This window comes from Sminthopsis crassicaudata, chromosome 2 (assembly GCF_048593235.1).
Source record: "Sminthopsis crassicaudata isolate SCR6 chromosome 2, ASM4859323v1, whole genome shotgun sequence".
NCBI classification, from domain to species: Eukaryota; Metazoa; Chordata; class Mammalia; order Dasyuromorphia; family Dasyuridae; genus Sminthopsis; species Sminthopsis crassicaudata.
In genome coordinates, this window is record NC_133618.1 from 122,293,404 (window position 1) to 122,321,399 (window position 27,996).

Consider the following 27,996-nt stretch of genomic DNA (forward strand, 5'->3'; position numbering starts at 1 on the left):
CATTGCTTGACCTCCATACCTGAAATGCTCTGCCTTCACCTCTGTCTCTTAGGTCTTCTAGCTTTCTTCAAGACTCAGGAGGCCTCTCCTAGTCTCTCAAATTACTTTTGAGGTCACTTCCTATCTACCCTAAATTAATCTTTTAGATAGATACATAGATATATATCCTATTCATCTTATATTTATCTCAAGAATTTTATTATTCAGTCATTTCGGGGCTGTGTTACTCTTTGGGATGACTTTTTGGTTTTTTTTGGCAAAGATACTAACGTGGTTTGCCATTTTCTTCTCCAGTCTATTTTACTTATGAGGAAAACTGAGACAAACAGGGCTAAATGGATTGCCCAGAGTCACACAGCAAATATTTGAGTCAGAAATGGAATTTAGGTCTTCCGATCCCAGGCTTGGCACTCTATCCACTGAGCCACCTAGTTGCCCATTATTTCAAGAGTAGGGACTATTTCTGCCTTTCTTTGTAGACTTAGTGATTAATTCAGTAATCTGCACATAGTAAACAATTAATTTTTATTGATTATCTGGGTGTCCCTATCAAATGTTTCAGAAAGGTCAAAGAGAATTAAGAGTGACAAAGAGCCCTTGTATTTGGTGATTAGAAGGTTCTTTGTGACTTTGGAGATAGAAGATACAGAAAAACCAGGACTATATCCTGTGCTTCCCAATTCTGGAACAGAGGTCTTCCATTATGCTTCTCTGCCCCTAGTTTTGCTTAATCCCGCCAATTATTCTTTATGTTGTTGGCAATAGGAATATAAATGTACTGAATATAAATGGACCATTTAATAAAAATACAGTTCTTCATAATGGTCAATTAGACTATTATATTATATAGTATTTTAGATTTGAACTCTGACTCAGAAACTGACTTTTTGAGGTACAACTAGGTCTTGATTAGTGTTGAAATTGCATCTCTGAAGTGGTCTTGTGATTAAATAAGATAATATATTTACAATGCTTTGCAACCTTAAAGAGATATATGAATATTAGATATAATTATACAAATGCACACTAATTGAAGTTATAATTACATAAAATATGGTCATTGGTTCCAATTCAGTGAAACTATGCAGTGAAAATTCAAATAATGCTACCACTTCAAGGTAATTCTTTATTCTCATTAATCAGAATCTAGCTATAGTTTGATCATTGACAAGAGTTAAAAAAAAAAATGTCATTTGAATGAAATTACTCAGCAATGACACCTGGTGGCCAAATGACTATTTCAGCTTTTTTATAGAGGTTATTAAAATCTTATAAATGACTCCCATGTGCCACTAAATGATAACCCAGAATTTAAACAATCTGATTTGTACAAACAAAGAAATCTGGTTCTTCAGATTATTCTTCATCTATTTTTATCTTAATCCCTGAAATCCCATTTGTAAATTTTTAAAATAAATTAAAATAATAGCAGTGGATCAAAATCCTAGATCTATAACTCTCTTTAACTCCAGTGAAGATTATAAAATTTTCAAAAAATTCTCAAGGCAAGATTAGTTTTATGGAATCAAAGACTATAAAAATTGTAAAGCATATCCCCTCTACAATATACCTAACAAGCAGTAATCAAACATTTGACTTTCTCCAATAAGGAGTAACTTGTTATTTCATAAGGCAGCTAATTCCAATATGAATCAGTCAGTCAATAGGCACTTATTAAGTAAATACTATTGTCAAGCACATGGTATCTGGGGAAAAACAGTAGGACACAAAAAGGCAAAAGACAGTCTCCGTTCTCAAAGAGCTCACATTCTAATGGGGGAGACAGTATGAAAATAACTTGTACATACATGTCATATATGAGGTAAATAAAAATTGATTAACAGAAGGAAATTACTAGAATTAAAAGTGGTTGAGAAAGTCTTCATGTAGAATATGAGATTTTACTTACAACCTGAAGGAAGCCAGAGAAGTCAATAGCCAGGGATGAAGAGGGAAAACATTCTCCATAGCATGGGGGATATTCCAGAGAAAATGTCTAGAGATAAGAGATGGAACAATTTTTTTTCATAGACCATAAAGGTGTCTTGTGTCACTGGATTGAAGAATATGTGCCAAGAAATAAGGTATAAGAAGACTATATAAGTCATGAGGAGTGAAAGGTAGACTCTAAAAGGTCTTGAATGTCAAAGAGAGAATTTTATTTGAACTTTGGTGATAGGCAACCTCTGGAGTTTATTGAGTATGAATAATGTGGTAACTGAGGCACTTTTGGAAAATCACTTTGGAAGAAGATTTAGTTATTAAGGAAGATGCAGGTGAATATGGCTGCATTTTGGGGTGGGAATAATCTTTACCAAATCCTGGGAGTACATCTCTGAGCATCCTATCTTTAATGAGAAATATAGTATTTGTGGAACAACTACAAGACATTGGTGTCTAAGTATTGTGTAGGCTATCTTTTAGTGGGTTTCATGTTTATAACATAACTATATCAATTTGAACTTTTTTGTTTTGTTTTAATGAGGCAACTGGCATTAAGGATTGCAAAGCTAAGAAGTGTTAAATGTCTGGGGCCACATTTGAACTCCTGACTCCAGGCCTAGTGCTTGATCCACTGTGCCATCTAGCTGCCCCCTTTCTTTTGTTTTGTTTTGTTATATTTTATGACATAGAATTAAAAGCCACAAATCCTGCCTCCTTGCCCAAGCTGTATCATTAACATTATGTGATCTTGAACAAGTCCTTTTACTCTTCTAAGTTTTATTAAAAAATAAGAGATGGACAAGATGCCTTCTGAAGTTTCTTCCAGCTCTAAATTTATGATCTGATGATTATATAATCTCTATTGTTATTTTCTATAATCTTTCTTAATTACAAAGTTTGGTCTAACAATCCACACAAGAAAAACCACATGAATAAAAGATACTTATTATCTATTTAATTTTGATTCAATTAACATTTATTAGGCAGTTTCTTGGAGTAGGTAGGTGTCACAGTGTAAAGAGTGTCAGGTCTAAAGTTAGGAAGATTCATCTTCCTGTGTTCAAATCTGGCTTCAGATATTTACTAGCTATGTGAGGCTGAGCATGTCACTTAACCCTATTTGCCTTAGTTTTCTGATTTATAAAATGAGCTGGAGAAGGGTATCTTTGTATCTAGTATCTTTGCCGAGAACATCCCAAATGAGGTTACAGAATGTCAGACAAAACTGAAACTATTGAACTTAAAAGAAACTATTATGTACCATTCAATGTGCTAAATGCTGAGGATATAAATAAGAAAAAAGAAAAACAGTCCTTTCCCTCAAGGAGGGGAATCTAAGGGGGAGAAGATAGTTTTTTGTTTTTTGTGGTTTTTTTTTTTAAGAAGCTAAAAGGTGAAGTAGAATATGTGGCATTGCAGTCCCATGAAGTTGAAACCAAGTCAGGCTACTTTGAAAAATAAAAAGTTATATGGAAAATTCCAGATCATATCATGTAATTAGTTGAACAACCTATACAATATATCAGCAGTATACATCTTAGCTATATATTGTGAATGAAGAATGAATTAAAAGAGGAGAGAAGGGGCTGTATGGTAACCTTCAGGAAATTGAAGAATGCCTCTAAGTACTCTCAACTTCTTCCTGAAACAAAGACCCATTGATTTAACATCAGTATGATCTCTGCCTATATGATTTTGAGTCATGAAACACTACAGTTTCTGGCTAATTTAAAGTTAGTATCAATCAGAGGGCATATGGGAATTATGAGTAACCTACAATACACAATAAGCAACTATGAAACAGAATCAGAATAAGGAATATCATAAAGAGATAGATGTTCTAGTGAATGATGTTATAAGCAAATTAGAAGAACATAGGATAGTTTACCTGTCAGATCTGTGGGGAAGAAAGGAATTCGAGATGAAAGAAGAACTGGAGATCATTACTGAACACAAAATAGATAATTTTGATTATATTCAATTAAAAAGTTTTTGTACAAACAAAGCAAATACAGACAAGATTAGAAGGGAAGAAAAACTGGGGAAACATTTTTATAGTCGAGAGTTCTGATAAAGGCCTCATTTCTACTAAAATATATAGAGAATTGACTCTAATTTATAAGAATTCAAACCATTTTCCAATTGATAAATGATAAAGGGATATGAACATACAATTTTCAGATGAAGAAATTGAAACCATTTCTAGTCATATGAAAAGGGGCTCTAACTAATTATTGATCAGAGAAACGCAAATTAAGACACTCTGAGGTACTAGTACACACCTCTCAGATTGTCTAAGATGACAGGAAAAGACAAGGATGAATGTTGGAGGGGATGTGGGAAAACTGGGACATAACAAATCCAAGCATTCTGGAGAACAGTTTGGAACTATGAGCAAAAAGCTATCAAACTGTGCATATCCTTTGGTCCAGCAGTGTTTCTACTGGGCTTATATCCCAAAGAGATCTTAAAGGAAGGAAAAGGACCCATATGTGCAAAAATGTTTGTGGCAGCTCTTTTTGTAGTGGCTAAAAACTGGAGACTGAGTTGATGCCCATTAGTTGGAGTTGAATAAATTGTGGTATATGAATGCTATGGAATATTATTGTTCTGTAAGAAATGACCAGCAGGATGATTGTAGAGAGGCAGGAGATCATTGTACACAGTAACAACAAGATTATACAATGATCAATCCTGATGGATGTGGCTCTTTCCAACAATGAGATGATTCAGGCCACTTCCAATAATCTTCTAATGAAGAGAGCCATCAACACCCAGAGAGAGAATTTTGGAAACTGAGGGTGGATTACAACATAGCATTTTCATTCTTTTTGTTGTGGCTTTCTTGAATTTTATTTTCTTTCTCATTTTTCCCTTTTTGATCTGATTTTTCTTGTGCAGCAAGATAATTGTATAAATATATATGCCTATATTGGATTTAACATATATTTTTACAATGTTTAACACATATTGGATTACATGAATTCTAGGGGAGGGGTGGGAAAAGGGAGGAAAATTGGAACAGAGTTTTGCAAGGGTCAATGTTGAAAAGTTATCCTTGCAAAATTTTGAAAATAAAAAAATTCAATAAAAAATTAAAGAGATAGATGTTAGATAAAATGGGCATTTCATGTAAGAGTAAGGGATGACTATGAGAAGAGGCCATTGAAATTATTACCATATCAAAAAGAAAGGAAAGGAAGACAGCTCTCACATTGAGTGAGGCTACCGTCTCACCTCCAAATCCCCATCAAAATGGGTAGGAATGGATGAGTTGTGATCTGTATCACTGAAGAGTACATATAGATTGATGATTTTGGCCAATCCCTTTCAATTTCTATAATGGGGCAAAATACCAATAAAACCCTACACTGATGTTTCCCAAGACCTGGGATTTTTGAAGACCATGAAAACAAGGTATAAGCTTTGGAAGGTCCTACTATAATTATTTCTAGATAAAAATAATAATTACAGCTGTCTCAACCATAGCAATTTAAGGTTTGCAAAGTGTTTTCTACACATTATCTCAAAAACAACTCTGTAATGTATGTAATGCAAATATTATTATCCTCATTTTACAGATATGAAACATAGCAGGCTGAAGTTTCTTGCTCATGTTCTTATAAGCTAGTAAAGGTCAGAAAAGTATTTGAACCCAAAAAGGTAAATATACTTCTCATTGTACTATGCTGTCTCCCATGATACCTGAAGTTTTTAATAGAGTTATCTATGATCCCATGATTCTTTGATATATGTGATAAATCTTTTCAGCCATAGCAACTCATAAAACCATCTGCTAAGGCACTCTAAGAAGATCTTTATCAGTGAAAGATTTTTTAAAGAATCTTTTTATAGGTGACATAATTTTGCATAACCCAACAGAGAACTACTTAGAGTGAATTAAGAACTTATTCTAGTTTCTTTAATGGTTACTGAGGCATTCTGAACAAAAATTTTGCCTGAAGATAAAGGCAAAAAACTTGACTCAGACCTTTAAAATCACTTTCCTGGAAATATAAACCTTATTCCATCATCCTGTGGAGCCATTCTTGCTCAAAATGACTCCCACCATGGGGCTTTCAACACTTCCCTTAGGAAAATATTTCAGGCTATAATGAATCTGTTTCAACTTTATTTCCTTTCACCAAATTACTTCTGTATCTATTCTTTCATCCTAGATCTGGTTCTTGACTATATCTATACTGTCTTAAATATATCTATATTTATTTAGTCAGCTACAGAGAAAAGAGGACCTGTGGAATTTGTAATCATTAATGCAGTTATAATTAATAGACAGGATGTTCCATATAATGAAACCATATGGAATATCTTATAATTTATATTTTTATAAAAGGATGAAAAATACATGAACAAAATGGCTACCTTTCTATGAAATATGCAGTGTTTTTCATGTATATGTTTTTTTTTTTATTTTTGGGCAAAGTTCTGATTTTTTTATGTGTGTGAACTTATTTAGCTTTTATCATCTAAAATGCTGACTACATAAATACCCATGAAGACATCTGGGATTCTGGAACAAAAGCTTTAATGAAGAGCCAAATAAACTTCTTGAAGCCAAACACAACACTGGCAAGCATTTTGTAAACTCAGTGCCTTTATAAAGCTTTTTAAGATCCTAAATGAGTTATGGTTAGGAATCAAACTGCTGTGACCTTAAATACTTAAATTCTCATAAATTTCATATCACATATTTCACAAATTCATAGTATATCAGAGTTAGTAGGACCCTTAGAAGTTATTTAATTCAAATACCTTGTTTATGGGTGAATTTCTTTCCCAATACAATAAGGTGTCTAGAAAGACATAGGTCGTTAAAATGAAGGATTTCAGAGTTGGTAAAGTCTCAGTAGCTATTTGATCTAATCCACACCTGCTCAAAAAATTTCCCCTACATCATTATTCCTAACAAGTTCTCATCCAGTTTTTACTCCAAGACTTCTGAGCACAGACAACTCCTTCTATCCTCAGGCAATTTGATCTACTCACTTTTTTGACATCTCCAATTACTAGATTTTTCTTTCTACATTAAAATTGCTTTTGCCTTTTTGTACCATGCTCTCATCAATCCTATGTCTACTTTAGTGTCAATGTTATTTATTATTCCACAAGGTCATGTTATTACCTTGCTCAATAAACTTCAATTGCTTATTGTTTCTATAAAAGATAAATTCCTCTGTTTAGATTTAAAGTCTTTTGCAATCTTACCCCAACCTATCTTTCCAGCCTTATTATATATTACTCTTTCCCTTGCACTCTATGATCTAGCCAAACTAGCCTTCATCCTATGCCTCACCTTGATACTCTTGTCTCTTGCCTGGCTTACTATTGAATGTCTCCCATGCCAGGAATGCACTCCCTCCTTATTTCTGCCCCAAGAAATACTCTCTTTCATTCAAAACGCTTCTCCTATGTGAAGATGTTGCTGATCCCCTCAACTCTGAGTATCTTTTCTTCTCAAACAATCTTGTATTTACTTACTTTGAACTTATTTCCTTCATATTTATTCCTTATATACTCATATGTGTTTTTTTCCTCAATAAGATTTTAGTTTTGGTGGAGTAAAAATTGTTTAACTTATTGTATTTGTATCCCCAGCATTTAGAACAATGCCTAAGACACAGTAGGTACTTAATAAATGTTTGTTGGTTAATTGATTGATCATATCCTTTCAAATACTTGAAAATATATAATAGTGCTCCATTAAGACTCTTCTCTAGGCTAAATAATCTCAGTTTCTTTAACCTATCTTTAACCAACCAATTGATCAATCAATCCATAAGATTATATTGATAGTCCCTAGATTTTCTTAGTCTAGATCCAATCCTAAGCTTTATTAAATATCTTCCTCATTACAGACGCTGTGTAAATGCCAGATATAGAAATTCAGAGTTAAGAAAATCTTCATTCTCAAGGAAACTACATACTTTTGAGAAAGCTATAGAAGCTGTGTGACCATGAGCTATTCAATTAATTTTGTTTGTCTCAGTTTCCTCATCTATGAATTAGGTCAGATAAGGTAATGGCAAAAACCTCTAGTGTCTTTACCAAGAAAATCCCATGAACAGTATAGTCCACAGAATCACAAGGAGTTGGACATACCTGAACTAATCAACTGGATAATGGGTGAAGTGATTCTTATATTAATGAAATGGAATATTATGGTGCTTTAAGAAGTATTGAGAGAGACAATTGCTTGGGTAATATGAACTGATACAAAATGAAATGTGAAGAACCAGAAGAATAATCTATACAAGGGAAACAGTATATTTTTTCTTTATAACAATGTAAAGAAAATAACTTTGAAAGACTCATGAACTCCAATCAATGTGATAATCAACCACATCTCTAATTGTCCATTAATTTACCCGTTTCCCACTTCCTGGAAGAAAGGTGATAGACTCAAGGAACAAAAAGAGACATTTTTGGACAGGAACACTGTGTAGATTGTTTTCCTGGAGTGTCCTTATTTGTTACAAGGAAATTTTTTCCCATTCTCTCAGTTTTTTATTGGGGGTGGGATGGAGTGCAGAAGGGAGCTTAGCAATAGTGATATACCCAAAAATGAAATGTTTTTGAATGTGCCAAATAAAGTTCAAAAAGAAACACAAACAGGAAAAATTTGAACTTGTTGTTATGTACTTTTTTAAAAAAGCAAATTATATGAAGTAGAAATTAGTTTCATATAGAGAATATAGTTTCATAGAGAAACCTTTTTGTGTTCTATTGTGTAAGTGAAAATATTTCCTGTTTTGTTTAAGTACAGCATAAAAAAATTAATTTTTTCAAAAAGGATTCCAGGAATACGCACACACACACACACACACACACACACACACACACACACACATACACACACCTCTCTTGCACATATCCACTAGTTCTTCCAAATAAGAGATCATAGATTCCTCATTGTTTCTCTTCCCATATCTGGTGGCCTATCTCCATTCAACAATCTTTGTCCAATGAAGGGGATAATCATGAGAAATAGTGTAATTATTGTAATAAAGAATAATAATATAAAAAGTATTGTCCTTGGAGTCAGAAGACCTGCTGAATTCAAGTCTAGGCACTTCTACTAACTCTCTGACCTTGGATGAGTCTTCACCCCTTAGAAAGATTTTTGATCATGAGAGTCACAATCCTTCATGCAGGTGACCCAGGCTATAGGGTCATCTTCTCACTGGACTGAAGCAACAATAGTATTTTCCAGTACCCTGGGTATTTCAGCACTCTTTCTTTAAGGACTACACTGCTCTCTTGGTGTGAAAAAAGGGCCCTAAAAATTGTTTGTTTCACCAAGCTAATCCAGGTCTGCTTATCATGGCAAGTGGAGATTCTACCCTAAGGTCAAAACACCAGAAGATGTACAAAAACTTTTGCAAGATGATTTTACATCCACAAGATGGATATATATGAAATGTGTGTGTGTGCTTATGGACAACATAAAATCCAATAGACCTGAACTTGTAATGTCCAAACTAGCTCTCTGAAGGACCTCAGGATCAGCCCGAGTCCTTGGTCTTAGTGGAGGAGTGAAGGAGGCAGGACGGCCATGTGGCTGGTCAGAGATGGAGCCTGAAATCTGGCATCTTCTCTTGTATCTATGGCTGAGAACTGTGGCTGAGAGCTGTAGCAGAGATGGAATTCCCAGGACAACTGGGAATTAAATACTTCAGTACAATTACATCCCCATAGCACACTGAAATAATTGAACAACAATAAACAAGAAAACATATTGTGTCATTAGAATTATATTACAATACTTGCTATTCCCTTGCTATGTGATACTAGATAATCCCTTTCCTTTTCTAGGTCCTAGTTTTATTACATTGTATATACACCATAGTCAAGGGCTTACTTGGGACATGAATGATAATTCTCCTCACTACCACTGAAACACCACGCTTTGTCTCTGGTACTTTCATTAAGATATTTTAAATTTGTAGAGGTGGTAGCTTCATGGTGCAGTGATTAAAATGCAAGAACTGTATCGGGAATATCTGAGTTCCAATCCAACCTCAGATATTTAAAAACTGTGTTAACTTGGTCAAGTCACTTAACCTCTATTTCAACTTCCTTAATGGTAACCATAAAATTAAAACTATAATCAAAGGCATCTCACAGAGTTATTGTGAGGATTAAATGAGAGAGCATTTTTAAAGCTCTTAACTCAGTATTTGGTACATAGTAAATGCTTAATAAAGAATTGTTTCCTTCCTTCCCTTCTTCCCTTCCTTCCTTCCTTTCTTTCCTGCCATTCCTTCCCTTCTCTCTTTTCTTCCTTCCTTCCTTCTATTTTTTCCCTTCTTGCCTTCCTTCCCTTCTTCTTTCTTTCCTTCCTTCCTTTTATTCTTCTTTCCTTTTCTTCCTGTAGATGATCTAGACCTAATAGGTCTCCAGACTCTAAGGGTGCCCTCCATTTCCTGACGACCTCCAAAATAAGGATTGTAAAGCTCTCTAGGTTTAGTCCTTCTCTTGCCTGGACAAAGCCTCTTCTTAGTCCAGGACAGGTTCTGTTGAATTCCATGACTTCTAAGAGGTTATCAATATACCGTAACTTCCCTATTAAAACTTCAACCTCTTTACAATAATCATTGTCTATTTCTAACCATCTCTTTGAAAATGTTGAATGAATTCTCAAAGGAGAGTGGATGACAGGTGAAAGCTATGGGTTTCCAATGATGCATCCATAATGTCAGGAGAAAGAGAGAAAGATCCCCACAATGTCTAAACCCTCCTGTGGAGGCTTTTGAGATGACATAGAAAAGAACCATTCTGGACAGGCAGGCATGTTAGGATGCAATTTGCATTGTTAGAGGGAACTCCCTGATCAATGAGATTACAGTTCCATTTGGGTATTTACAGCTGCTGCTGTAATGAGGGCTGATATTTAGTACTTTATAGAACATGTTACATGCACAATCTTATTTGATTCTTACAACAACCCCATTTGTCACAAATGACAGAGATTAGCATTCCCATTTAACAGATGAGGAAACAGAGAGAGGAAGTAACTTTTTTATAGTCACAAAATTAGTATTATATTTTTCCTTAAAACAGTAACCAAGCTGGTGAAGTAACCTTACCTAAATCACTTTACATATCAAAAGCTCATTTTCCCCATAGAGAGGGTGTCCCCAAAGTCTTAGTGCTCCAATAATATAAAGCTTTAATAAACTTAAACTGCATTAGTCTTTGGAGATGGTTTATATAAAATAGGAGCAAACAGTAGCTTCTCCTATTATAATATAATAACATTATGGGAAAAAAATTGTAAACCTTAAAGAACTAAAAAAAAAAAAACCAGCAGTTATCTTAACAGGTGTCAAGAAATTCTCTTTCTGAAAGCATTTACACATTTTGTGTAGAAGTGTAAATATACACATATGTATATGTAAGTATGTAAGAGTTTCACAGTTCTTAGGGCTAAATCAAATAAGTAAATGGCACTTGGATAGCTTCCAAGTATTCTGTGATTGATGCCTTAAACAAATACTTGAAGTAACTAATTAATACATTAATTTATTGGGAGGAGCTCCAGGATGTGGAGCGATGTAGGAAGTACAGTCAAGAAATGAGACAGGAAGTAGAGATATCCTGAGCAGAAGGGCCCCATGGAACAAAGCTGCCCAAGTTCTTGTGGAAAGAAGGAAATAAGCATTTCTTAAGTATTTTCTATGTGCTAGATAGCATGCTGAGTGCTTTACAAATTTTATCTTATTTGATCCTCACAACTCTGGGAAATAGGCATTAGTTGCTAATATTCCCATTTTACAGATAGGGCATTTTGGTATTATAGTGGAAAGAGTGCCAGGGCTGGAGTAGGAAGATAAGTCTTTCTGAATTAAAATCTGGTTTCAGTTGTATGACCTTGGGCATGTTACTTAACCCTATTTGCCTCAATTTCCTGTAAAATGTAAAGGAGAGTTGGGGGAAATGTAAAATAAGTTGGGGAAAGAAATGAGAAACTATTCTAGTATCTTTGTCAAGAAAACTCCAAATGCGCTCATGTAGAATTGGACACAAGTGAAAATAACTTAACATTTTGCAAATAAACTGAGGCAGATAGGTTAAATGAGTAGCCCCCAGTCACACAAGTACCTCTGTATCCACTGTATCACCTAGCTCCTTATGGGAATTCTGGCAGCTGATACATTTTTTCTTAGACTGATGATAATGAATGAAGATATTAATTATTAAAATGTGTCTGACACAAAAATAACAATATTAAATCCTATCGCCTACCCCATTCATTTTAAAATTGTATTGGATAATAAACACATTGAGCTGTGGTATGAAATTAAGAAAACATTGAAAATGTGAAGAAAAACAAGATCCAAAGGTCATATGACTTAAAGGATCACGGAATTTAGAGCTGAAAGTGATTTTAGATTTAGATCTAACCCAGAAGTGTCAAACTTGCAGCCCACAGACCAAAAGTTACATCAAAGCTCCTCCAGAACCAGATTAAAATGAAATGGAGAGAAGTTTAATGAAAAAAAAAAGTGTTAATTTGTGTTTTTCTAAATCAATATGTGGCTCACTGGAATCTATGAATGTTTCTATTTGAGTATGAAGCTCTTAATTTAGCCAACCCTCCTTACTTTATAAAATAAGAATCTGACATCCAGGAAAATGGGCCTTGCCCAAGAGACTAATGGGATAATTGGTTCTAGAACTGAAATAAATTTCTGACTCCCAGACATAACTTTTTCATTTTTATTAAATTGTAATATATATATAAAAGCAAAATATTTCATATTCCATTAGATTATTGAATTAGAGAATTTTGCTCCACTGATTTTTGTAAAGGAAGATACTGTGGTAAGATGAAGGGATGGGCAGGGAAGGAGCTAGTCTTTATTAAAAAGTGACCAAGAATGTTTTGGTCAATGTATAACAACCAACTCGCCAGGAAAAAAGGCATGCATGATACACTTTAAAGTTTGATCTATTTTCTGTATTACTTTCTTAATTCTAATCAATCAGAAAAATGATCAATCAAACTCTAATATAAAGCATTTGTCAATTCTAAGGTGTAAATAGTGGCACTTAAAATTTAACAATTAGTTCTCCAAATCCATTCCAGCTCCAAACTCCAGCACATTCCTGAAAGCAACTGATATGTCCATAGAAAATATCAGTAATATGTATAATATGTATACATACATATGTATATATATATATATATATATATATATATATCAAGAACATATAATATGTGTATGTGTGTTTAAAATTGCAATGGGAGTGGTTAGGAATAATCAAGGATAGAGAGATGTTGAGGGAGGAAAGGATAGAATAAGGAAGAAAAAAAAGATAAGAAGCAAAGGAAAACAAAAAAGCTAAGGAATATTCTAAAGTTTTGATGAAAAACTTTCTGAAAAGATAGTGTGACCACTAATGAAAAGAAAGAAATTAGGGAGAAAAGAAAAATTTAAATTTCAACCGTTAAGGTTGAAGACTCTCATTTAGCAAAATGTTTGGCACATAGAAAGCACTTTATAAACACTTGTTGATTAGTTGGTTGCTTCCTGTGTGCAAAAAAAATAAGCAATACATGTTCCCTGACATCTTGAAGCTTTACAATCTCATTTGGTTTGGATTAGGCACATAGAGTTAGAAATGCTGATTGGAACATAATCCATCTGGAGATGCACAATAAATAGGTCATTAGATTTATGTCTGGAAAGCAGTGTCATCAAAGCCAAGAGAAGAAATATTTTCAAAAAAGAAGATATAGTAAACAATGTAGAGGATTGTAGAGAGGCCAAAGACAATGACCAATGAGAAATCATTGGATTTGGCAACCAGAGAATCATTGATAATCCTGACAGTTTCAACAAAGTGAAGGGGATGGAAGCCAATAAGTATGGGATTTGAGGAAGGAGTAGGCAGCAAGGCAGCATTCAATATTAGCTATTCTTTCTACATGTTCAGAACATAGAAAATCAAAGCTAGAAGGGACCTTGGATTTATCAAATCCACCCCATACCTGACCAGAAATCCCCTATATAATATTCCTAATGAGTACTTGGGCAACCTCCCCTTGAAACCCTATAATAATGGAGAGCTTCTAGAGCAGATAATTTCACTTTTGAATATCTATATTTAATTTTTCTTTATGTTGAATTAATATTTATCTTTCCTATCCACTAGTCCTAGTTTTCTCCTTTAAATCAAGAAAAAAAGAAAAAGTTAAATCCCTCTTCTACATGAAATATCTTTAAATAATTAAAGTCAGGAATCATGTTTCCCTTAATTCTTATCTCTATCACCCTAAAACAATCTTTTCAGTAGTCTTATAAGGTGTGGTCTCTAGCAAAGCTGTAACTAAGGTAAGGTAATCAGGGCTTTGCACAGATAATTAAATTTCTCTTCATGATGATGAACTTCATGTGAGCTCTCTGTATTCCTGATAACTCATTTATTTCTTTCAAGGTTCTGGTCCTGACTCTCCAGACTTCTTTCTCCACTATTCTCCACACCCTATGTGGATATAGTCTTGCCCAAGCTTTTTCTGCTTCCTCTACTACTTGTAAGCTCCTCGAGGTCAAAGTTTCTTTTTTTTGCTTTCATCAGTACTCCCAGGTTAGCAGAGTGTCTGGCACATAGTAAATACTTGATAAATGCTTGTTGACTGACTGCCTGTCTTTGCTCTCCAGCAGCTGCCTTAAATTGCCCCAGTCCCTGAACTAATGATCCAGTTCTCTATCCCTTCACCATGGACGGGTATTATCCTAGGATTTTTTCCTTCCCAACTAAGTTTGCCTTAATTTCTTTTATTTGAATGAAAATTTTCATTTGAGTGTGTCGCTTCCGCCATACACTGAAATCATTAGCTATAGTTGTGTTCTCCCATCCCTTCATCATCCTGCTTGCCTTCCTCTAGTTGGCCAGTCTTCTAGACATTCAGATTAACATGGTAATAATCTACCTCCCCCATCTCCCACCCCAGCTTCTTCCAGAATGGTGGTGGTTGTAATTATTGTTCATTCGTTTCACTCATGTTGGACTCTTTATGACCCAATTTGGGGTTTTCTGTGCAAAGATACTTGAGTGATTTGCCATTTCTTTCTCTAGCTCATTTTGCTGATGAGAAAACTGAAACAGACAGAGTTAGGTGACTTGCCCAGAATCAAACACTTACTTAGTAAGGATCTGAGGCTGGATTTGAATTCAGGTTTTCCTGACTCTAGGATGGAGAAAAAGGGGCTTTTTTAAGAAACATGACTGGATTGAGATGATTATCAGTTCAAAAATTGGACACCTTTCTGACCATTCTCTTTGTAAAAACATTCATTTATACCCCAAGATCACATGGAATATTGTGAAGAATGCCCTGGAAAGAATTCAAAAGTTAAAAGTTTGACTTTCAGCCCAGGTACTGCTCCTTAGATCTTACTGGGGTCTGGAGGCAAAGTCATACCTCTTTTATTCTAAGCTATTCAAGAAGTGATCATAGTATTGAGGAGCTGGGGAAAGAGGGAGAAAGGGGAACTTCAGAAACAACCAGCCCAACCCCCTCATTTGTAGATGTGGAATCTGAGCTATTTGAAGTAGTTTCCCCAAACATACTTGTAGTTAACAGGGTTTGAAACACAGTACTTTTGACTCTTTCCACTATATTGCCCCAACAATTGTTTTCTAAATGGTAGTGGTATTAAAAATGAGAGTCTGAAATGTTTTCTCTTCTTTTCTCACCTTCCTGTCTGTTTTCCTTCAAGTCCCAGGTAAAATCCACTTTTTATGGGAAGCTTTCCTCAAACATGCTTAATCCTAGTGTCTTCCCTTGGTTAGTTATGTCCCGTTTCTTCAGTAGTTAGCATGTTCTATACATTGTTCTTTGCATGTTGTCTCCCCCGTTAGAATGTGAGGTCCCTGAGAATAAGGACTGCATTTTTGCCTTTCTTTGTATTCTCATACCCACTATAGTGCCTGGCACATAGTTGGTGGTTAATAAATGTTGACTGATAGATCATGTATACTATGCTTCAAAACAATTTTCATTTTCCTTTACTTATTTTTTGTTTGTTTGTTTGTTTTTTCTTTTTTCCCCCTTTACTTTCAAAGGCTAATGTTCTAAGAGATTGCTTCCATCCGTCATATTTTTTACTTTAAAATCATTGGGTCTTTTAATGTTTGGGTCATATACTATTAAAACCATTAGAGATGCATTAAAAGCATAGCCCCATTAACCATTAAAAATAAAACCATTAGAAATGTCTAGTATTAGCCTACCTTTAAAAATTAAATGTTTACTCTGTTAACTTGTTCAATAAAATAAATGTATACTACACAAAGGCTTCACTATAATGTTCTTCATTGTACAGTAAAAATTCAAATAAAATTAAATGGTTTTGAACATCATCCTACGGGGTTGACTTCAAAGTTTTTGAAGTGGTTGGAGAATTTTTTAATAAGGCATTTCCTTAATAATACATATACCTTAAGGATAGGAAATCTCCAAAAGTATCTTAAATAGAAAGGCCCATGGTACAATGGAAAAAGCAATTGGTGTGAAACCAACTTGGGTTCAGATCCTACTTTTGTCATTTACTATGATCTCAGGTGAGTAATGTAACAACCTCTCTGGGCCTCAGTTTCATCATCTATAAACGGAGGGTATTAGATTAAATGGACTCTAAAATCCCATCCATTTCTAAATCAATAGACTATAAAGAAGCACAGAAATCATTAGAAATTTAAAATAAAGTAATTTCAATATTAAATGGTAACAACTTGAAAATAAATAGAGAGTAAGGGAAACAATTCAGGATAAGAAAGATGGGAAATAAAAAGCATTTTTTATTCTTTTTAAGAGATATTAAGATTTGAAAAGTTTGGATGAATACATCTTGGCTGGCAGGTCTTTAGTGATTTCTTCATGCAGCTGTTGTCTGTCCACAAAGGGAGATGTTCACAAGCCAGAGGAGATTAGCATTGAAGCATGAACCACTATAGAAAAAGAAGCTGTTTCCTGTATAGAAAGCAATAGATAAGCCAACATCAGTATCTCTACCAAGACTGTTTCTTTCTGGGTACAATATGCTAAAGCCACCTTTTCTCTGAGCTCAGTAAAAAGTTATAGATGTGAAAATCCTGAGGACACTTCATTTGTCTGGAAGTATGCCATGACAACCATAAGCAGCTCAGACCTAAAGGAATTCTATATCAGGGAACTGGCCTAGAACAGAATGGGTTTGTGCCTGAGAAAGGCAGTATTCCATATTTACTCCTCCTAGTGATTACTGGCCAGTTCTTTAAGTCTAAGTCAAGACTTCAGGGAAGGGGACATGGGTGCTAGAGGGACTTCTGGTGTCACATTTCTATTAGTTCACTCAACCACTCTTCCATCTCTTTCCACTGCTCTCTGTGCTTTTTTGTGATCATGTCACCTAGCACCTCCTTTCTTTGCTTCCTTTTCCTATTGAACAGACTCCTCTAATCCCCTTAACTGAATTTCCTTCAAGAACAGTTCCCATCAGTTATGATTCTAACTATATTATATTGGAGACCATTTTTTTTTCTTATTCAAAGACATGTTTTGTTCATCCAAGATGTTCACCCACAGATGAATTTAAGTATTCATAGATAAAAGATACACATTATTAGCCAAATTGGAAGACAGTATGATTCATTCACTTACTCATGCATGCAAGTATATAGCATTACTTTATGCAGAAGATTAGATGGTTTAGTACATCATTCAGTATTAATTGATTTCTTCATCCCTACCTCAAACTTATTTGCATTTTCAGACATACTCATTTTCTTCTCTGTTTACTCTAAGAATGAGGTAACCCTAGTTTAGACTGAAGTTACATTATCCCCCTGTGCCCTTGATCCTATTCTCCCTCACCCTGCTTTTCTCAGGATTTTACTTCTTCAATCATAGTAGTCGTTGTCATCGTCGTTATCATCATCATCATCATCATCATCATCATCATCATCATCTCATTCTTTTTTTTTTCTCCTTCTAATCTCTCTGCCACTACTCTAGCCAAGCTAGGATATTTGTTGTATAAGCTACTTTATAAGTCTCCTAATTGGTCCCCCTCTCTTTTATGTAGTTCATCTATCACCAGAAAAGATCTCCTCATATCATTCTATCCTCTGAAAAGTTTTAATGTTTTCCATTAGCTTTTGAATAAAATGCTATTCTCAGAGGGTAGGGGTAGGATACTTCAATCATATTAACTTACTTATAGATTCCCAAATATGTATCATATTTTCCTAATAGTTCACAGATATCCATTCCTACAATGATCTCCTCTAATAAAAGACAATTGACATCTAACTCATCCTTCATCAGTCACTTAAATGCTACCATTTCTTTGAGGCTTCCCGTGATACTCTCAGCTAGCAGTAATTTCTCTCCTCTTTCTTTTGGCATTTTGATGCAATTATTTTTTCTGACATAGTATATATCATTTATTAGTCCTTCTAACTCCTATTATCTCCTTGAGATCAGGAACTTTACATAGTATTTGGAACCATAGGCAGAAACTCTTTAGTCATAATACAAACTACATAATAGGAGTTTAAACATTTACATTGAATTGAATGAAGGAGTATCTATTCTATCCTTAGTACTGTAACTAAGCAATTTTTATTGATAATTGCAAAAGATGGTCATGGAATGGCAAAAGAATTGGAATGGAATATTCATGAGGAAAGATATTCACCTTGAACTTCCTGAGCTTGATATGTACGAAGACCCTTGCACATGTTTTCAATAGGGGTTCCAAATTGGGTCAGGTCTTTTGTTTCCTCGGGTTCAATTTGATACTGTAGGCTTTGGGGAGACTGTCCAGTGTGTACATTTGCCTAAGAGGATAGTCAAACAGCATAAATGATCAAAATTTGAGATGACTTTTCAGGTATGAGACATACAAGACTTATAAAATGTAGCTAAAGCAGTCCTTGGGAGACAATTTTTATCTCTAAGTGCTTTCTTCAATAAGACAGAAAAAAAACAAATGAAGGAATTGAGCATGTAGCAGCAACGACAAAAACAAAACTAGAAAAGTAGCACATCGATTCCCCCAACTAAAAACCAAAGTAGAAATTTTGAAAATCAAAGAAGAGATTAACAAAATAAAAAGTAAAAAAAAAAAATTGAACTGATAAAACTGAAAGCTATTTTTTAAAATATCGATAAAATCGTTAGCTATAAGGTTTTAAAAGAGGGGAAAACCAAATTGCTCACATCCACAAAATTTTGAGAATTAGAACAACTGAAATGAAAATAAAACCATATGAAACTATTTTTCCAATTTACATACCAATAAAACTGATAGCATATACAAAATAGATGAATACTTACAGAAATATAAAATATACATAGCCACAGAAGATGAAATTGGTTTAAATAACCCAATATCACAAAAGAGAAAATGAATTAATCACACATGAACTCCTCTCCCCTACAAAATAAACATCCATCACCAGATGAATTTACAAGTGAATTCAATCAAGTATTGCAAAAAAAAAAAAAAAAAAAAAAAGGCAACCTAATAATGACCCAACAACAGTTGTGGGCCATGTAAAAGGGAGTCCATGGAGAGTCTCAAACTGACAGGCTAAATGGTCACTGATCAAGGATGACAAAGAACAGTTTAAGGATAATGAAAAATGCCATGTAATTTGGGAGAGGGAGTCAGTTCCAGCTTTGGGATTCTGGATTATTATGGATGATCAAGGAGAGAATAGTAAAATCTGGAGTTTTGGGAGATGCCTTTCATCAGATTAGGAGAATCCACTACTGCTGATAACAAACATCTGTTGCTTTTTTTTTTCCTCTCTTGAAAATCCACCTAACATGTTTATCTCATAGTGTCTTCCACTGACCCATTTAGAAAGATCAAAAGCACCATCTTTGACCTCCACTCTGACTTCTCCAACTGGACTCTGCCTCATATTTACAGTTCCTCTTTCATAATGGGAAATGTGTCTTTTACCTTCTTTTCTTTTGATATCTTTTCAAGGTCCTGAAGGGCAGGCACAACATTTCTGTTCAGTCTGTGCACAATGCAGGTTTTCTTGGCAAAGATCCTTGTTGCTGCAAAGCCCTGTGAAAAGGAAATTATGGATAATGAGATATTTATTTCTCAATGTAGTTCTTACCTTCAGAAATCAATTCTTCCAAAGTGGAAGAATTGGCTATGAAATGAGGAAACTCAGTTCCAATCTTGACTGTTTTAGAGGCAGGTAGATCTAGCATTGGCTACAGTGTTGAACTTGTCCAGAAGACCTCAGTTCAAATCTTGCTCAGACACTTTTTAGCCATGTAACTTTGCTAAAATCAATAAAACTCTAATTCTCAATATTCCTAATCTACGAAATGGGGTAAGAATAGCACTTACCTATTTTATTGTTTTATTGTTGGCATTAAATAAGATAACATATAAAGTACTTTGCAAATCCTAAAGTGCTATATACTTATTATAACTATTTACTGCCTTGTGACACTGGGAAAATAAGTAGCCTCTCTGAGCCTTAAATTTCTCATTTGTAAAATAAGAGGAACAAATTAAATATCTTGGATCTCATTGAGCTATATGTTCCCATTAACCTGGAGCAGAAACAAGAACTCTATGAAAAGTCTGAAATGAAGTGAAATAAGACTAGAATATTGAATTGGCTGCATTTACTTAATCTTTTCCAATCCAAAAACAAGTATTTATTAGGTCCTTGCTATGTGTTAAGTACTTGGGATTCTCTCAGAAAGACTATATTCTAATATTCAAGTAATTTCCATTTCAGAGGCACACTAGTAAATGTTTAGTAACTATTTCCCATACAGGGAATGTGTGTGTGTACATGTATGTAGGCATGAACATATACATATAAATTTGTGTTAATTTAATCTGTGTTAATAGCAGACAGTAATAATATAAGAAAATCATGTAAAATTTCTGATTCTCATACTCCCTATTTGGCAGCATTTTGTAATGTAAAGAGCATTCAGCTTTTTAACTTAACCAGAGTTCAGTTTGGGGATCTTTCATTGACTAGTGTGGCCTTAGAGAACTTAGTTTAATTTCCCTCTCTGGATCTATTTCCTCCACAGTAAAATGAATTTTTTTTTAAAATGACCTCTTAGGTTCCTTCTTCTCAGTAACTCTAAAACTAAACTAATACTACTTGTGTCACCTATCTCATAGTACTACTAAGGACAGAGTGTCCAGTCAAGGACTGGAGAAATGCAAATTAATAGTCTTCCTGAGAACCTGTTGGCTACTTACAGTTTTGTAGTCCCAGATTGAGTTCCAAGAATCCCATCCATTGTCGTTATCAATATTGGCTACATTGTGTTCATTGTTGATGCTCACTCTCTGACCACCATCATTGGTGTCGTTATCATTGCTGACATTGATATTCTGAAATTGAAAAAGAAATTCAGAATTCATATCATTGTGGTTCCTTAATATTAATTAATTTTATTTTTATTATAAGCTGATAATAAACATTAAGAAATGTGACACAGAAAAAGAGGATTGTATACGAAATGGTGAATTATTATGTACATTTATAAAAGTGTATATTAAATTTAACATATTAGTAACAAAATTGGACTGTTACTAGAAACTATTTCTTAGTAGAGAATTAAATCAATAAATATTTTAGAATAAGTAGACTCACCGTGTCAGCAGAGGTAGAACCCCAGAGGAATCCAAGGAGTCCAATAAATACAATCTAAAATGACCACAAAAAATAAAAAATATGAAATCTTTGTCTCTACCATTCTTTGTTTTTTCCTGTCTTTCTGTTTCTGTTTCTGAACATATCTCCTGTCTCCCCTGCCTCCATCTTCCTCACTCTCTCCTATTTCTTCTCTCTCTCCTCTCTTGCTCTCACTCTTGCTCTTGCTCTAAATATGTGGGTTTTTGTCCCTCTTCTTGCTCTGTCTCTGCTTCTAACTATGTCTATGCATCTATATCACTCTTGGTTTAGTCTATCTCATTTTTCCTATCTCTATGGGGACCTTTCCCTGATGAATAAAAGCCAATTTGAACTGGATTGAAGCAGTTTAAACCAGATTGAAGCAGTTTGAATCCATTTGAACTTAATTGAGCTGGTTTGAGCCACTTTGAACTAAGAATCCATATTCTTCTTCATGTGTTTTAAGTTTTTAACCTTTAATAGATTGTCTTAATGAGCTGCAAAGGCCAAAAAAAATTCATTCATTCCTTTGTGAATAGCTTGCTGACTAGATTTACTGTACTTAGCTAGACAGCTTCTAATTAAATAGGTATATAATCATTACCGGTATGTATGTGAAGCTTCTCACATTTTCTGGCATCTGCAAAAGTTTTTGCTTGTCTAGTCAAGGTCATCAAGACCTGGAGTCATTTCTAACACACTGTGACTTGCAATATCATACCCTAAAGTATATATTCCATTTTAGTGGAAAATACATTGTTATAGAGGCATATGCATACCTACAAATATTTATCTCTGTATACCCATATTTCTTTAATATTGAAAGCTTTATGGAGAGTCCCCAGGAAAAGATCAAAGATAAAACATGCTACCCTTCTCCCCAAGATAAGTGATTGACTTAAAATGTAGAGCAAAATATCTATTTTTAGCATGGCCAACATAGTTCTTTGTTTAGCTAGACTATTTGTTCTAAAATCTTTTGTTTTAAAATGTTTTTTCTAAAATGTTATTTTTTTTTCATTTTTGTTCTTGTTCAATTGGGAAGAACAATGGGAAAGAGATAATGCATGCTTGTACAAATAAATAAACATTTTTAAAGTTTTGATTTTTTTTAAGGCAGAGTGGAATAATGGGTAGAGAGCCAATCTTAGACTGAAGAAAATTAGGATTCAAGTCTGCCTCTGATATATATTAATTATGTGACCCTAAGAAAGTTACAATCTCTCCGTGCCCCAGATCATAGACTAAATATAAGCTGCAGAACAGAACACCTACATTAACCCCAGGAGATCCCTACACTGTGAGATCACAAACCCAGATCATCATTCTATCTAGCATGTATATAGAACTTGGGGTTTGCAAAACACTTTGCATATGTTGTCTCATTTGATCTAACAACCTTCCTCCAGTTCAGTAACAGCTAGAGAAAGTGAATGGAATATTGGATTGCAACCAAGAAAGCAAACATGAGCCTCATCTCCATGGCAGAACCAGGAGGCCCAGTTAATGCACGGCACCCTTTCCAAGGAACCACAGCTGCCTTCAATGACATGATCCACGTACTTGTACTGAATGTGACTGCTCTTCTTTTCTTTTTGTAGCCCTTTCTATTCAATTAATTCTATTAAGTGACTACAGTGGGCGGAAGTCTGTTCTAAATGCAGGGAGAAATATGAAATTTAGATAAGATACAGTCTCTACATCCATGGAGCTTACAGTTTTATGAGGAGAAAAGATATAAGCATTTTTTTCCTAATGCACACAAGATGCTTTAGAGTAGTTTCACACAAAGTCATCTATGAGCTCACAAGGGAGAAAGGTCAATATCAATGAAGTTTAAAGAAGAGAATCAGGAGGTCTTCCTGGAAGAAGTGACATTTGGAATTGGGCTTTAAAGAATTTGATAGGGACTCATTACCTGAAAAGGCAAAAGTCATTCCAGCATAGGTAAGAACACAAGCAGAGGCACACAAAAAAAAAAAAAAAGTGGGCAAACTGCAGTATCTCTGGGAAGGGAAAGTACTTCATTCTGACTAAAGAGAACTTTTATATGTCTGTAATTGTCAGGGAGAAGTATGAGTAAAAGACTGTGTTTTTCTCCCTCATACTAATCTACAAACTCCTTGAAGGCAAGCCCTAAATCTCACCTAAACTTGATGTCTTACATGTCTCAGTGCTCCAGCCATGGTAGATGTTTAATAATAGGTGCAACTGGTGGTTGGAAGTCATGCTGGCTTATGTAAAAACCTCATTTCAAAGCTGGAAATGCTTTGAAGAGTCGCTGTGTGCTTACTTTGAGAATTCACTTGAATAACAAATAATTAAGTGGCATTTATTCCCTTAGCCAAAGGAGAAAATGAGGGATGAGAAGGAATCTTTTGACCTGTGTCAAGTCAGTCCTGGACTGACTTTGGACTTTGAGGGATTTTAAAGCCCAGAGAAAGAGGGCAATTAACCTAAGAACAGAAATAGCTACTAGGAGGTGCTCTGAATATGAGATTCTGATTCCCCCTTGAAAGAGCAACTGCATCATTCTACATTAGGTAACCTAATTCTACATCAGTTGAAGGTTCTGCTCATTTTTTCCTGTAAACAAGGCTATGTCACATCTTCTTTATGGAACCCAGTTTCCTTAGCCATAAAAAGTGGGAGAGAGACTAAATGATCAAGATTTCATCCAGTGATGACTATTAAGAAGTATCTAAGTCTCATCTCTGATCTAAGTCTCATCATAGAGAAAGTAAATGTCCTATTACAGAAGAATTTAGAGGCAATTTATGACACAGTGGGTATAGTGCTGGGTCTGAAATCAGAAAGATGAGAGTTCAAATCTGGCTTTAGACACTTACCTCCTGTGTGATTCCAGACAAGTCACTTAACCCTGTTTGCCTCATTTTTCTCAGTTGCAAGATGTAATAATAACAATATCTACCTCTCAGGTCTATTGTGAGAATCAAATGAGAAATTGTTTATAAAAACACTAATAACTGCTACATAATAGGTGCTCTATAAATGTTTATTCCTTTCCCCATCTTCTACTTTCTGTCACAAAATAACCTGAAAGATTGCTAACATTGTCTATAAGGTTACAAGATTCAGAACTGGAAGGGACCATCTCTACTGATATTTTGCAGAAAAGCGAATGAGCTCAGCCAAAGGAAATGATCTACTTAAGGTCACATACTTACTCAATAACTAAGTCTAGTTATAAATTCAAACCCACTAACTCTCAAACAGAGTCCTATCCACTATGCCAAACTGTCTCTCCAATTCTGGTGTTACAGATACAAAGGAAAGGCCAGTCTACTTACCGCAAGCTTCATTCTGTCCTTAGGAGGTGATGGGACAAATTGGAAAGATCTCGTGGAGTTAGTGCTGGGGAATCATCACACTATATGTATATATATACTATGACTCTGTTATTCAAACTAGGTGTGGGTGGACTGAGTCTGATATTAATCTTCCACCTTTCCCCCCTCTATCTATACCGTGACACAGTGTATGAGGAAACTTTCTATATCTATTTAGTGAGCAAGACCCTTTAACCTGCATTTGTTCTGACTCATCTGTTGAAGTTGAGGGACTGTTCATAACCATAAATCCAATATGTTTTATGATAACTTTGGGTTGGTTTAAAACTAGGGATGGGTTTGTGGGAGGTTTTGTATGTTGACATTATACTTAATAAATATCAAAACTGGGATCCCCAAAATCAAACAAGGTGGGAAGGGAGAAGCTATGTGCACTCTGATATATTGGATAGCAAACCTCTTGGTCATGGCATCCAGGAACTTATTCAATCTGTGCAGCTGACCTTGGAAATGAAAGAATTTTACCTTTGCACAATTTGTGCATTGAAGCTATGTCTCAAAACTTGCACAATGAGACACTTTGTAATTCTGATATTTTTCCCTTCAGGAGGAGCTCTGAGAAGGTTTGAGATTGAGGAGAGGGAGAGTTCAGAGCTCAATAAGAGAGAGCAGAAAAAGAGTTTTTCAAGAAAGACAATAGCTCTGAATCTCAAGGATTAGAAGGGTAAGAGATAGCATCATAGATTTAGAGTAGGAAATTACAGAAACTACCTATTTGAAAGGTTTTATTTGACAGATAAGTATACTGAGACCAAGGGAAGTTAAATGATCTGTCCAAAGTCAGGCAAGCACTAAGTAGAGGAGCAGAGATGTGAACATAAGTTCTCTGATTCCAAATTCAGAATATTTTCCACGACACAATGGGTTGTAACCAAGAGGTAAGATTCAGAGAAACTTATAAACTTTTTGTTGTCAGTTTTCAGTTAGATCTAACTATTTTTATTCTCATTTGGGATTTTCTTGGCACAGATACTGAAATACCTTACCCTTTCCTTCTCCAGCTCATTTTATAAATGAGGAAACTGAGGCAAACTAGGTTAAGTAACTTTCTGAGGGTCACACATCTGGTAAGTATCTGAAGCCAGTCTTGAACTCAGGAAGATGAATCTATTTTATTTCTTTTATATCTTAATAAAATGACACTTAATAGAATATAATAATATCTTTCCGGACCTCAGTTTCCTTAGCTATTAAGTGAGAAGTCAGACTAACACTGGATTGGGTATTTTCAACCTTTATATCATGAATCCCTTTGGCAGTCTGATGAATCCTGTGTATGGACCTTTCCTCATAGCAATTCTTTTCAGTGTCTATTATAAAATATATAGAAATACAAATGAAAACAATTATATCAAAAAAGTTATAATTCTCCCATTGAAGTTTATAGACTCCCCCATACCAGTCTGTGGACCCAAGGTTTAGAATCTTTATACTCTCTAAGGTCTCTTTTCTGTTCTAAAGCTTATGGTTGTATGTGTCTATGACCTTCATGGCATCATTGATCTGGAAAGGACTTGCAAAAAGGACTTTACTTTTACATAAAAGTAAAGAAATTGATCTAAAAACAACCATTTTGGGCTTGCTAATATTCTGTGAACCTGATAGGTTCTTTCCTGTTTCTGAGTCTAGAAAATAAAAATAAGGTCTCACCTTCCCACCTCTCTCTCACCAGTCATTTAAAAACATTTTCTTTTATTAAATCTCCTCCACTACTCTTTGAACTCACTACCTGTTTCTCCTTTGCAGTTTTTAAATTGAGAAAGAGGGCTGGTGTTATCTTCTTTGTATCTAGTATATCTTAATACATATGATCACTTAGCACATATGGCCTAAAAATGTTGGAATTAGAAGCCAGAACTTCCATAAGGACCAAGGCACCATCTTCCCAGGTGATCCCTATACCCAAGGTGGCTCTACTTCTACCCTCTTTCCCTTTCTCAATTCCTGATCCCCTCCCACATGTACTCTCCACACCCTGAAACTCCTCCCAGTAAATTAATATATCAGTTGGCTATTTCAAGTATTTGTTTTAGGCATCACCTAAGTCTGAGGAGTTACCCCACCCTTTCACTTGCTTGATTTATCTCATTTCTAATAGATTAATTCATTGCTGTTCAGTCATCTAGTCATGTCAGACTTTTTTACGTTGAACAAAGGCCATGGGTTTTTCTTGGCAAAGATACTGGAATGGTTTGCTATTCACTTCTCCCAATTTACAGATGAAAAACTGAGGCAAAATCTAGAGAAAAGCTTCTTAAACTATGAGTTGCAACCCCATATGGGGATCTATGAACCGAATGTGGGAATTGCAAAAAAAATATGGCAACCATAAAAGGAATCAAATATTCTGCCATGAATTTTATATAAAAATAAACAAGCTCATATATGTCATTAATATTCAAATTTGTTTTCATCTTTGATAAATAGTAAAATTATATGTGTACCAAAGAATTGTTTTAAAATAAATTTCTTTATGATTCTTTATCAGTAAAAGTTTGATTTGCACATCTATTTTATATACCTACATACCCGGGGTCATGAAAAAATTTCTCTGGCATAAAAGAGGTTACCAGTGAAAAATGTTTAAGAAGCCCTGGTTTAGAGTCACATAGATAATGTTGGAAACCAGATTTGAATTCAGATCTTCCTAACTCCAGATGAGTTCTCTATCCATATTACCCCACTGCTTCTAGATACATCTAGTCATGGATAAAATTTTTAAGTAATTTGGGAGAGAAGCGAAGATGAAAAGAGGAATATTTTGTGAAACCTCTTGAGATAGCAAGAGGTTTATTTACCACTTGAGGCTTTACAAAGTATTTTCCCATGAGTAGAAACAAAAGAATATTGTACATTGTGTGATGATCAGTTCTGATGGATGTGGCTCTTTTCAACATTCCAATATACTTTTGATGGAAAGAGCCATCTGCATCCAGAAAGAGGATTGTGGGGACTGAATGTGGATCACAACATAGTATTTTCACCTTTTTGT

At 34.7% G+C, this 27,996-nt stretch overlaps 2 protein-coding genes across 2 annotated transcripts in view; one reads left to right on the forward strand and one right to left on the reverse strand.

The window, feature by feature from the left end:
* Positions 1 to 27,996, forward strand: part of GKN2 (gastrokine 2) — a 60,640-nt gene that overhangs the window by 17,302 nt on the left and 15,342 nt on the right. The gene's annotated exons all lie outside the window — the stretch shown is intronic.
* GKN1 (gastrokine 1) lies at positions 16,747 to 25,066 on the reverse strand. The gene is made up of 6 exons (XM_074285031.1): positions 24,945 to 25,066; positions 21,613 to 21,666; positions 21,216 to 21,350; positions 19,929 to 20,039; positions 18,654 to 18,795; positions 16,747 to 16,945 (listed from the first exon to the last, which is right to left on the reverse strand). The coding sequence occupies exons 1-6, from the start codon at positions 24,954 to 24,956 to the stop codon at positions 16,851 to 16,853; spliced, it is 549 nt and encodes a 182-aa protein (XP_074141132.1). The 5' UTR covers positions 24,957 to 25,066; the 3' UTR covers positions 16,747 to 16,850.